The sequence below is a fragment of the Mobula birostris genome, chromosome 7 (genome assembly GCF_030028105.1).
Source record: "Mobula birostris isolate sMobBir1 chromosome 7, sMobBir1.hap1, whole genome shotgun sequence".
NCBI lineage: Eukaryota > Metazoa > Chordata > Chondrichthyes > Myliobatiformes > Myliobatidae > Mobula > Mobula birostris.
Window position 1 is genome coordinate 64548815 of NC_092376.1, and position 14018 is coordinate 64562832.

Sequence of the window (14018 nt, forward strand, 5' to 3'; positions counted from 1 at the left end):
TTTTTTTAACAAGTACGTCATTAACAGCAGAATAATAAACTGAAATGATCCTTCAATGAAATGTGCACACCTGGGGCACAGATCATCTTCTCTGATCATATCTTTACCATTTGCATTATCTTAATTAAAATGTGATAAATGGATACAAGATTCAGTCAATTCACACCCTTGACTAGAGGCATTGAGTATTTGCATTTAGATGATGCTTTCAACACATAACTGTTCCATGCACTTCATGTGCCACTAAATCACAGAACAGAAACTTTAAGGACACCTAAAGCTTTAGCAAAGCTGAATTTTAAGGAGATGAAGGAGACAGATTTAGTGAGGGAATTTCTGACAGCAGCCTCAGTAGCTGAAGTAAAGGCTTTCGCTGTTCAGGGAGATTATAATTAATGATTGATTGTTTCCCTGTATAGAGATGATCAAGAGCAAAGATCATACAGGCTAACATTCCCTTATTCAGATTATCAAGAACAAGTATGTATTAGCTTCTACAAATGAACAGGTCAATATCCAAACCTGTCGGGCACTGGTATTTTAAGATATGGTGGAAAGCAGATAGAAGTAAAAATAAATAGTGATTTTTACAGACAATCATGTCTAATCCTGATAGTAGAATGGCTCCTCACTGTTAGAGAAAACAAATGTTAGATTATACCTTTTTTCCCATCTCATTCATGATAATCCCATTTGCCTGCACTGGCCCATTTGTTTGTACATCTACTTAGATATAACCATATAACAATTACAGCACAGAAACAGGCCATCTCGACCCTTCTAGTCCGTGCCGAGCTCTTACTCTCACCTAGTCCCACCGACCTGCACTCAGCCCATAACCCTCCATTCTTTTCCTGTCCATATAGCTATCCAATTTAACTTTAAATGACAACATCAAACCTGCCTCAACCACATCTGCTGGAAGCTCGTTCCACACAGCTACCACTCTCTGAGTAAAGAAGTTCTCCCTCATGTTACCCCTAAACTTTTGCCCTTTAACTCTCAACTCATGTCCTCTTGTTTGAATCTCCCCCACTCCCAAAACAGCCTCTCCACGTCAACTCTATCTATCCCCCTCATAATTTTAAATACCTCTATCAAGTCCCACCTCAACCTTCTACGTTCTAAAGAATAAAGACCCAACTTGTTCAACCTTTCTCTGAACTTAGAAGATGAAACCCAGGTAACATTCTAGTAAATCTTCTCTGTACTCTCTCTATTTTGTTGACATCGTTCCTATAATTCGGTGACCAGAACTGTACACAATACTCCAAATTTGGCCTCACCAATGCCTTGTATAATTTCAACATTACATCCCAACCCCTATACTCAATGCTCTGATTTATAAAGGCCAGCATACCAAAAGCTTTCTTCACCACCCTATCCACATGAGATTCCACCTTCAGGGAACTATGCACCATCATTCCTAGGTCCCTCTGCTCTACTGCATTCTTCAATGCCCTACCATTTACGATGTATGTCCTATTTTGATCAGTCCTACCAAAATGTAGCACCTCACATTTATCAGCATTAAACTCCATCTGCCATCTTTCAGGCCAGTTAGAAGAGTGGGCTAAATCTCTCTGCAAGCTTTGAGAACCTACTTCATTATCCACAACTCCACCTATCTTAGTATCATCTGCATACTTACTAATCCAATTTACCACCCCATCATCCAGATCATTAATGTATATGACAAACAACATTGGACCCAGTACAGATCCCTGAGGTGCACCACTAGTCACCGGCCTCCAATCTGACAAACAGTTATCCACCACTACTCTCTGGTGTCTCCCATCCAGCCACTGCTGAATCCATTTTACTACTTCAATATTAATACCTAACGATTGAACCTTCCTAACTAACCTTCCGTGTGGAACCTTGTCAAAGGCCTTACTGAAGTCCATATAGACAACATCCACCGCTTTACGCTCGTCAACTTTTCTAGCAACCTCTTCAAAAAATTCAATAAGATTTGTCAAACAAAACATTCCACGCATAAATCCATGTTGACTGTTCTTAAGCTGACCCTGTTTATCCAGATAATTATATATATCATCTTTACGAATACTTTCCATCAATTTCCACCACTGACATCAAACTCACAGGCTGATGATTGCCAGGTTTACTCTTAGAACCCTTTTTAAACAACGGAACAACATGAGCAATACCCCAATCCTCTGGCACCATTCCCGTTTCTAATGACATTTGAAATACTTCTGTCAGAGCCCCTGCTATTTCCACACTACCTTCCCTCAAGGTCCTAGGGAATATCCTGTCAGGACCCAGAGACTCATCCACTTTTATATTCCTTAAAAGCACCAGTACTTCCTCTTCTTTAATCATGATAGTTTCCATAACTTCCCTACCTGTTTCCCTTATCTTACACAATTCAATATCCTTCTCCTTAGTGAATACCGAAGAAAAGAAATGTTCAGAATCTCCCCCATCTCTTTTGGCTCCACACATAGCTGTCCACTCTGATTCTCTAAGGGATCAATTTTATCCCTCACTGTCCTTTTGCTATTAATATAACTGTAGAAACCCTTTGGATTTATTTTCACCCTACTTGCCAAAGCAACCTCATATCTTCTTTTAGCTTTTCTAATTTCTTTCTTAAGATTCTTTTTACATTCTTTATATTCCTCGAGCACCTCATTTACTCCATGCTGCCTATATTTATTGTAGATCTCTCTCCTTTTCCGAACCAAGTTTCCAATATCCCTTGAAAACCATGGCTCTCTCAAACTTTTAACCTTTCCTTTCAACCTAACAGGAACATAAAGATTCTGTACCCTCAAAATTTCACCTTTAAATGCCTTTTAAACACTGTGAATGTATCTGCTGCCATCACTTCTTCTAGCAGCTTGTCCAGATATTCAGGACAAAACCTATCCTCTGATCTCCTTTAAATTTTCTTCCCTATCACTTTAAGCTTGTTCTAGACTGCCTGTCCTGGGAACAAGATTCTGATTTTCTAGCGTATCCATGCCCCTCATAATTTCAAAAACTTCTATAAAGTAACCCTCAGTCTCCTCCATTCCAGTGAGATTTGATCCAGCATATACAATCTCTCCTTATAACTACAGTCCTCAACAGCAGCCAACATCCCGGTCAATTTCTTCTGCACTTTCTTTATGCTATCATATCCTGCAGTGCGGTGGCCAGAACTGTAGACAAGTTCAGGAATTAGGGAAAATAAACTTTGGTCAGGGAGAACCAATGGTTATCAACAGAGTACCTAGGCTCATTTTTTACAAGAATAAAGTTGAATGGAAGAATTCTAGAGGAAGAATGAGAACATTAGAAATGATAGAGGAATGTACAATAAGAGTATTGGTGCATTTTTCCCTTCAAGATGTTTCCACAGAAAGTAAAAGAAACCACCAAACTTTAACTTAGAAAGCAAACAATTGCTAAAAATCACAGTGCATAAAATTTTAATAATCAGTCCAACTGAAGAAAATAAAATCTCCGACAAATACTGCGGGTTAAAGTGAAACTCAGAAATGGTAAGGTACAATGCTTTCTTCTCACCATTACTTTGCAGCTCCAGGACTAAAGCATGGGTATCAAAACTCATTCTCCTCTGTTCTTGAGACAATAAATCAACCTTTGGGTCATAAGCACATGACGAGGTAGCAGCAAAAAAACCTGCAGACAGACAAAACAAATCAGTTTCCGTTGCCTGTACATGTTTAATGTCCCTGACATCACGGTCATGAAATATCCAACCCATAGACCAGAATGGTTTCTTTTGTTGCTCAGTGCACAAACCATTTATTACTTAAGGTACTTCCAGTTATCACAGAACAGTACAGTGTGTACTACTATGCATATATAGTATGTTGTGACACCCTATATAAATCTACTCCATGCTCAATCTAACTCCTCCCTCCAACACAGTTCAGAAACCTTTGTTTCTTACAATCATGTGCTTATCTATCTGTTGCCCATGAAGGAAATAAAATATGGAAGAAAACAGTGAACACGAATGAGTCAAGGACAGTGGAAGTAGACAAACCAATTGTCTTTGTTCTTGCCATGAGGTTGAAGGAATGGAGGTTGCCATTTTATGAAGCTGCACTGCATCCTCTACTTTAAAACACTGATTTTGCTTGGCTGAAAGCAAAGACACAATGATGCACCAGGTACTCTGCTGGATTAGAGATCATTTCCAAATAAAAAGTTATTTGTGAGGTGTTCTTTGGTATGATATAACATGCAGGTTTGTGAATGGTGGGGTGTGTGTCTGCCGAGTGATTTGAGCTGGATACTGGTCTGGTAACTGATTTGGAACAAACAGCCATAAATTACCAGTTGTAATTACTTGTGGAAGAGGGAAATAAATTGATGCTGACTTGGACCAGAGTCAATAAGAAGGTGATACAGGTCAGTCAGATGACCTTGATCCAGTGCATTGTCTGAATGGATATGGAGCTTCAAATGAAAAGGCACAACAACTCTGGAAACGAACCATTGCAAGGAAGAACCCCCATGCCAGGGGGCTGGGAGAAGAAAGCATCGATTGCCTGGCCAATGGGAGATGTCCTATTTTGGTTTTATAAATTGGAAAAGTGGTCTGAGTGAGCATTGGAACAACACTAACAATAGAATCCATGTGTTAAATTGTTGGCCTGGGGTCAACATAGTTAATGCTGTTGTTTGTGCAGGGACAATGTTACAATCGTAATGGGGGATTTCAATATGTAGGTAGATTGAGACAATCAGGTTGGTGTGGGATTCCAAAAGAGGGAGTTACTTGAATGCCTACGAGATGGCTTTTTAGAGCAGCTCACGGTTGAGCCCACTAGGAGATCAGCTATTTTGGATCGGGTGTTGTCCAATGATTAGAGAGCTTAACGTGAAAGAACCCTTAGGAGCAAGTGATCATAATGTGATTGATGTCATTCTGATATTTGAGAAGAAGCAGCTAAAGTCAGATGTATCAGTATTACAATGGAGTAAAGGAAATTACAGAGGCATGAGAGAGGACTTGGCCAGAACTGATTGGAAAAGAACACTGGCAGGGATGATGGCAGAGCAGAAATGCCTGGAATTTCTGGAAGCAATTCAGAAGGCACAGGATATATACATCCTAAAGAGGAAGAAGTATCCGTATTCTGTAGGCTAGATGACACAACCATGTCTAACAAGAGAAGTCAAAGTCAACATAAAAGCCAAAGAGAGGACTTATAATAGAGCAAAATTAGCAGAAAGTTAAAGGATTGGGAAGCTTTTAAATACCAACAGAAGGCAACTAAAAGGTCATTAAGGAGGTAAAATGGAATATGAAAGTAAGCTAGCCAATAATATTAAAGAAGATACCAAAAGTTTCTTCAGATACATAATGTGTAAAAGCGAGGCAAGAGTGGATATCGGATTAAGAGGCATGAGAAAGGAGTTGGCAATTGGAAAATTTTGGAAAACAATGATGGAAAAGTCTTAACGGGGGACAAGGAAATGGCAGAAGAACTGAATAAGTATTTTGCATCAGGCTTCACTGTGGAAGACATTAACAGTATGGAGGAAGTTCCAGGTATCGGGTCATGAAGTGTGTGAAGTTACCTTTAATAGGGAGAAGATTCTTGGGAAACTGAAATGTCTGAAGGTGGATAAGTCAGCTGGACCATATTATATACACCCCAGGGTTCTAAATGAGGTGACTGAAGAGATTGTGGAGGCATTAGTAATAATGTTTCAATAATCACTAGTTCTGGAATGGTTCCAGAAGACTGAAAAATTGCAAATGTCACTCAACTCTTCAAGAAGGGAGAGAGGCAGAAGAAAGGCAATTATAGACTAATTGTCTGACCTCAGTGTTGGGAAGATGTTTGAGTCGATTATTAAGAATGAGGTTTCAGGGTACTTGGAGGCACATGATGAAACAGGCTATAGTCAGCATAGTTTTCTCAAGGGAAAATCTTGCCTGACAAATCTACTGGAATTCTTTGAAGAAATTACAAGCAGGATAGACAAACAAGATTTGGTTGACGTTGCGTACTTGGATTTTCAGAAGGCCTTTGACAAGGTGCCACACATGAGGCTGCCGAACAATCTGTGAGCCCATGAAAGATACAGGAAAGATTCTAGCATGCATAAAGCAGTGGCTGATTGGCAGGAGGCAAAGAGTGGGAATAAAGGGAGCCTTTTCAGGTTGGCTGCCAGTGACCAGTGGTGTTCACACAGATGTCTAGGTCGGGACTAGTTCTTTTTATGTTATACAGTAGGTCAGTGATTTGGATGATGGAATTGATGGTTTTGTTGCAAAGTTTGCAGATGATATGACGATAGGTGGAGTATTATGAGCAGTTCTGGGCACCTTATCTGAGAAAGGATGTGCTGAAACTGGAAAGGGTTCAAAGGAGGTTCATAAAAATGATTCCAGGATTAAACAGCACGTCACATGAAGAGTGCTTGATGGCTCTGGGCCTGATTTCACTGGAATTCAGAAGAAGAAGAATAATGAAAGCTATCGAACAGTGAAAGGCCTTGATAGAGTGAATATAGACAGGATGTTTCCTATGGTGGGAAAGTCTAAGACCAGAGGACACAGCCTCAGAATAGAGGGGTGTCCTTTTAGAACAGAGATGAGAAGAAATTTCTTTAGCCAGAGTGGTAAATCTATAGAATTCTTCGTCATGGGCAGCTGTGGAGACCAAGTTTTTAATGTATGTTTAAGGCAGCAGCTGATGGATTCTTGATTAGTCAGGGCATGAAGTGATAGGTGGAGGTTGGGGGGGGGGAGGCATGAGTTTGAGGCTGGAAGAAAAATGGATCAGCTGTGATGAAATGGCAGAGCAGACTCAATGGGCCAAATGGCCTAATTCTGCTCCCATAGCTTATAGTGTTATGAATGGCCAACTTAGCAGTCTCTTAAATGCCCCTATACTATCAGCCTTTTACCATCAACCCCAGCAATATGCTTCAGACACCTACCATACCAACCTCTGACAAATCCCCTAAACTTTCCTCCACTCCCTTTAATCTGATGTCCTCTGGTATTATCCACTCTGCCCAAAGACTAGCTGTCCACTCTATCAAGCCTCTCATGACCTCATACACCTCTAGAGCCCCAAAGATAAAATTCCTAGCTCACTCAACCTCATAAGACATGTTCTCTCCTCTGCACCCTCTCTAAAGCTTTCACATTCTTCTTATAATGAGATCACCAGAACTGAATGCAATACTTCAAGTCTAACTCAAGCTTTATAAAGTTGCAACTTTACCTCTTGGCTCTTGAACTCAGCTCCCAGACTAATGAAGGTCAATACATCAATGGCCTCCTTAACCACTCTATCTACTTGCACAGCAAGTGATCTACAGATGCGGACCTCCAGATCCCTCTGTTGCTCCACACTGCTAAGAATCCTGCCACTATCCTTGTACTTCACCTTCAAGTTTGATATTCTAAACTGTATCACTTCATACTCTTCTGGAATGAACTCCATCTGCCATTTCCCCACCCATCTCTGTATCTTTTCTATAAACAGTTGTAGCCAAAGACAACCTCTCACATGATCCACAACACTATCAACATTTGTGTTATCTGCAGCCTTTCACTTCCTTGTTCATGTCTTTTATAATAATCACAAAGTATAGGAGGTCCCAGTACAGATTCTTGTGGGACACCACTGGTCACTGTCCTCCAGGCAGAATAAGCTCCATCTACTATCCCTTCTGTGGGAAGCCAATTCCAAATTCATGCAGCCAAGTTTCCCTGCATCCCGTGCCTCATGATTTTCTAGATAAGCCTACCATGGGGAACTTTGTCAAAAGCCTTACTAAAATCCATAAAGAGCACTCCCACTGCTCTACCTTCATCAATTTGTTTTGTAACCTCTTCAAAATCTCAGTTCTCATTTCTGGTCACCTCACTGCAGAAAGCATGTGGAAACTATAGAAAGGGTGCAGAGGAAATTTACAAGGATGTTGCCTGGATTGGGGAGCATGCCTTACGAGAATAGGTTGAGCGAACTTGGCCTTTTCTCCTTGGAGCGACAGAGGATGAGAGGAGACCCACCAGAGGTGTATAAGATAATGAGAGGCATTGATCATGTGTATAGTCAGAAGTTTCTCCCCCAGGGCTGAAATGGCTAACACAAGAGGGCACGGTTTTAAGGTGCTTGGGAGTAGGTACAGAGGAGATGTCAGGGGTAATTTTTCTTTTAGCAGAGAGTGGTGAGTGCATGGAATGGGCTGCCGGCGACTGTGGTGGAGGCAGATACAACAGGGTCTTTTAAGAGGCTCCTGGATAGGTACATGGAGCTTAGAAAAATAGAGGGCTATGAGTAACCCTAGGTAATTTCTAAAGTAAGTCCATGTTACTTTAAACTAAGGGCCTGTATTGTGCCCTATGTTTTCTATGTTTAATAAGGCTCACGAGGCATGACATGCCCTTTAAAAACCATGTTCCTTTTCCTAATAACACTATGCTTCTCCAAATGCTTGTAAATCCTAAATCTAGGAATCCACTCCATTAATTTGCCCAGCAGCGATGTGATCCTTACTGGTCTGTAATTCCCAGGATTATCGCTATTATCTTTCTTGGATAACAGAACAACATTCGCCATCCTCCAATTTTCTGGTATATTCATGTGTCCAAGGAAGACACGAAGATCATCGTCAATGGCTGGCATGTAAACAGTGTGCCACAGAGCCTGTATCAGGGCTGCACTTACAGCTGGCTGCATGTTGTTCCCAAGCAAATTGACAAAAGACCTACTCTCAGGTCAGAGCCTTCAATAAAGCCGCACTTGCGTATGTGAAGCATGTCATTTTAAGGCACATGTAACTACAGTGCTGTGTGAACATAGTGAAGCAGTAAGATATAGCTTTTCCGGTAAAACGTTCATTCACATAAAGGTTTAAGAAAAAACAAACCCATTTGCAACGCACACACAAAATGCTGGAGGAATTCGGCAGGCCAGGCAGGATGAAGGGCGTTGGCCCGAAATGTCAACTGTTTACTCTTTTTCATTGATGCTGCCTGTACTGCTGAGTTTCTCCAGCATTTTGTCTGTGTTTCTTTGGTTTTCCTGCATCTGCAGATTTTCTCCTCTTTGCAAAACAAACCCATTTACTGTATTCAGCTTTTCGAGAATGAAAGGGCATAATGAGCATTCTGCATGAGTACTGTGAGTATTTTCCATCAGTCTTCACTGTGGAAGCCACTAGCGGAATGCCCAATGTTGAAGGGCGTGAAGGAAGAGAAGTGAGTGCAGTTACTATTACAAGGGAGAAGGTGCTCAAAAAGCTGAAAGACCGAACGGTACATAAGTCACCTGGACCAGATGAACTGTATCCTAGGGTTCTGAAAAAGACTGCAGTACAGATTGTGGAGGCATTAGCGATGATCTTTCAAAAATATTGGACTCTGGCATTGGTGTTAGAGGACTGGAAACTTGCAAATGTCACTCCACTCCTTAAGAAAGGAGGAAGGCAGCAAAAAGGAAATTATAGACCAGTTAGCCTGACCTCAGTGGTTGGGAAGATGTTGGAGTCAATTGTTAAGGATGAGGTTATTTAGCGCTTGGTGACACACAGCAAGATAGGACAAAGTCAGCATGGTTTCTTTAAGGAAAAATCTTTCCTGATGAACCTGTTCGAATTCTTTGAGATTACATGTAGGATAGATGAAGGGGATACAGTGGATATTGTATATTTGGACTCAGAAGGCCTTTGACAAGGAGCCAGACATGAGGCTGCTTACCAAGTTAAGATCTCATGGTATTACAGGCAAGTTACTGGTACGGTTAGAGCCTTGGCTGATTGTTAGGAGGCAGCGAGTGGGAATAAAAGGATCCTTTTCTGGTTGCCTGCCAGTAACTAGTGGTGTTCCGCAGGGGTCGGTGTTGGGACCGCTTCTTTTAATGCTGTATATCAATAATATAGATGATGGAACTGATGGCTTTGTTGCCAAGTTTGCAGATGATACGAAGTTTGGTGGAGGGGCCGGTAATGTTGAGAAAACAGGTAGGCTGCAGAAGGACTTAGACAGATTGGGCAAGAAAGTAGCAAATGACATACAATGTTAGAAAATGCATGGTCATGCACTTTCGTAGTAGAAATAAATGTATGGACTATCTTCTAAATGGGGAGAAAATCCAGGAATCTGCAATGCAGAGGGACTTGACATTCTCTGTGCAGAGCACCCTGTAGGTTGAGTCAGTGGTGAGGAAGGCCAATGCCATGTTAGCATTCATTTCAAGAGGTCTAGAATACAAGAGCAGGGATGTGATGCTGAGGCTTTATAAGGCACTGGTGAGGCCTCACCTTGAGTATTGTGAACAGTTTTGGGCTCCTTATCTTTGAAATGATGTGCTGGCATTGGAGAGGGTTCAGAGGAGGTTCACGAGGATGATTCTGGGAATGAAAGGGTTATCATAAGAGGAAGGTTTGATAGCTCTGGGTCTGTATTTGCTGCAACTTAGAAGGATGAGGGAAGATCATTGAAAGAGCTAGGCAGAGTAGATATGGAAAGGATGTTTGCCATGGCGGGGAGCCTAAGACAAGAGGGCACAGCCTCAGGATATAGGGGTATCCATTTAAAACAGAGATGCGGAGAAATTTCTTTAGCCAGAGGGTGGTGAATTTGTGGAATTTATTACCACAGGCAGCTGTGGAGGCCAGGTTGTTGGATGCATTTAAGGCAGAACTTTATAGGTTCTTGATTGGACATGGCCTCAAAGGTTACGGGGAGAAGGCCGGGGAGTGGGGCTGAGGAGGGAAAAAGGATCAGCCATGATTGAATAGTAGAGCAGACTCGATGGGCCAAATGGCCTAATTCTGCTCCATTATGGTCTTATTAAGGAGAGCCGGTAGTACACAGATGGTTACATAAGTATCTGATTTCATTCTGGCTTAACAGGTTCACCCATCACACACTTTTGTAACAATTCCATTAGTTTATTACATAACTGCTGCTTTTTCGGGGGAAAACGATGGATGTGATAAGAGGCAAGCACGGTGGCGGGGAGAGTTCCTTTCATTCGTTTGTCTCAGGTTCAGAGATGGTTGATTTGCGGGAGGGATTATCACAGTGATTTTGGCCACTGGTAAAAGGGATGTGGGAGTGCAAATCAAAGTATTGCAAATGCCGGAAATCTGAAATGAACACAGCAAGTACTGAAAACACTCAGTACGCTAGGCAGCAGCTGTGGAAAGACGTTTTGTAGCAGATGTAGCAGCTGAGCAAATTCAGGAGAAATCCTGTCAATACTTTATGAGAATGTAGGCAGGCTCATGTCACTGCTGGGACAGAAGTGCTGGAGTTGGTCACGCCAAAGTTACTGAAAGATATCATGGTCTGTTTTTTTTGTTCATTCGCTGAACAAAACCCCAAATTTATTCATTTCCTGACTGTATTGTACTTTGGTACTTCTCCATAAATTAAGATCGCAAGGAAAATATTCAGAGGTTAGCCGAACGAGGATCATTCAGCATTAATTTACACTCACTGCGTTTTAAATACATCCTTGGACTTTCGGCTAACGAACGATGCAGGTCCAGAGCTCGGAAGTTGTACGTCTCTAATAAAGTTTTACAACGTCGTATCATCTTCATGTTCTTTCTATCACCGCGCGCAACCTTTACGATTTATTTTCGATAAACAGTGATGTCAGGAGAGAGTAAACTACGGCTGGTATTTTAATTAGAGTAAGTGGTGAAATCCTATTCAACAAAATTCACACCGTCTCCATTCACCCTGATGTCATTTCCACCCACGAAACTCACAGCCTCGCGAGCTCATTGAGAAAATCCCGGCACTGAAAATAGCATCATCCTGTGGGCTGGAGTTATAATTACAGTACTGTCTGAGTGGACCCGAAAGAACAGTACTGTATTCATTTTATTCGTATTGTATCAATATTTTTTGGTTCCTCAAATCGCTTGATTTTTACAGGAACGTAATTTCACTTAATACAAAAGTTCATACTTCACCAAAAGAAATTTTTATATGTGTGATTTTAAACAAAATACTTTATTTCCCGCATCTTCTCTCAGAAGCAAGAGATTACTGTATATTGAACCACCCCGCCACTCATACTGTAGTTCCCTGCGCATTAAATAAAAGGCCGACGAGGGGACGCGGTCTACCGAAATTCCAGATGATAGTTTGATCATTTGGACTTATTCACAGCTGATCCCAATCATCACTAAATCAGTTTTTTCCATCAGGTCATTCAGCACCAAGAAACGCGGCCGAAATTGCCTGTTTCTAACAAGGCTTAACAATACTGTGCCAAGTGAATTTGATGACGTGGGCAGCCAATCGCACACAGCAAGTCCCCATGTTTAAGGGAGGAATGATGTTCTGGACACGCAGAATCCACGGCTGTTACTGCAGGATATTTTGTGGCTCGACTAACAAGCAGATATGCCTTAATCCCATCGATGTTTAAAGGCATAACAGTCCTTCATTGCATGAGCACACACAATTTGGCTAAATCTGAAGTGAGAATGAAGCTTCAATGCGTGTAATGAGAGAGCATTAACAATTGAATCATCTTCGCTGGAAATAGATCCAAGGCCGGGCCAGAGATGAATGCCCAATAGCCAGTTCGGTGCAGTTATTGAAGGAACTATTGACATAATCTATGCATTTCCACTCTGAGGATCAGAAAATAATGGCAATTTGACATGTGCTATGGCGAGACAATTATTCATTGATGTTTTGTACTGTATCACATTACATTGCATTTTATTCCACCGCAAAACATCACATAAATCCTTGTTCTCATATCATCATGAAGACCAGCAGCATAATAACATGCTAATCAAGATGCAGTTATTGACTTCTTATTCAATAGGGCAATATATGCTTAGGAGATTGTAGATTGCTGGACAGCTTGCACTAAAGTCTTAATTGATTTAGTCTCAGAGTAATTTTAGTTCTGTGTTAAAATTTTATGAAGTATTTATGAGATGTTTTGATTTTTACAAGAGGGCACACGTATCTATGAAAGACCCAATGGCTGTACAGGGTACTCTCAAAAGGGGTATCAATTTTGATATATGACTATCATGGATCACAGTGTAACTAAGGACAATATTTTATGATGAAGAGTTGGAAAGTTGAACTACATTCTGCTGTGTCATAACCAGTTCAGTGCACAGGGATACCATAAGTATTTAGAGGGGATTGGGGAGGGGCGCTAGAAGTTGGTTGTTGTAGTAACTTCGACTTTGAAAAAGGCACACTCGACAACTTCATGCCTGAGAAACAACCTTATGTCGAACTTCAAAACTGTTATGTATATACAGAGGCTTTCACAACCCATACGGCATAGCAGGCACACTATATACAAAGCACACCAGAAGTAAAAAGAAACGGAAGTAAAACACCCCATTTCTTAATTAGAATTAACTTACTTTTAATAATGCTCACATTACAACACTTCTTCCCCTTTAAAATCCAACATCCTCAAATGTAAAAAACTAGGAAATAAAAACAGTGGTGTTATTAACCTGCATACCCCTGAAACCTTATACTAGTATCTCAGCAACAGTTTATCAATACAAAACATCTGGAAAACATGACAGATTCAACATTCAATCTAACAACAACAAAAAAGAACTGTCCAGTCAAAGATTCAGTCTGTCAGGAGGTTTGTGAGCATGCTGTGATCTACGCACTACCCCCTGGTGACCCAGCAGGCACCGCTGGTGAGGGTGTTTTGGGTGGATTTGGTGTTGGGGGCATGAGAGGGGTCTGTGTGTCTGTGTGAGAATGTCCATCCTCTTCAGGGGACCCCGACCCCTCAGCCAGCGTCTCTCCCTCTGGCAAAGTCACTGGTGGACATGCTTCCACCGTAGTCTGTCTCACAAATGGAAACTGCATGGAACTGCCTGCCTCTGAGCCTGTATCATGACGCAGGCGCACATGGTCCTGATGTCTGCGAAAAACACGCCCATCAGTCAGCTTAACAATATTGGAGACGGGACCACTCTGCTTAAGAATAACCCCAGGCAGCCATTGCTGATTGTTTCTCACATAGACATTGTCATCCGGTTTT

At 41.4% G+C, this 14018-nt stretch overlaps 1 protein-coding gene across 1 annotated transcript in view; it reads right to left on the reverse strand.

Annotated features, from left to right (window-relative positions):
• ccdc90b (coiled-coil domain containing 90B) overlaps positions 1–11713 on the reverse strand; it is a 45253-nt gene extending 33540 nt beyond the window's left edge. The window contains exons 1-2 of the mRNA XM_072263306.1: positions 11460–11713; positions 3538–3654 (exon numbers count right to left, since the gene is read on the reverse strand). Of these exons, the coding sequence (XP_072119407.1) occupies positions 3538–3654; positions 11460–11565 (223 nt within the window). The 5' untranslated portion in view covers positions 11566–11713. The remainder of the gene's footprint in view (positions 1–3537; positions 3655–11459) is intronic.
• Between the last annotated feature and the right edge of the window lie 2305 nt (positions 11714–14018).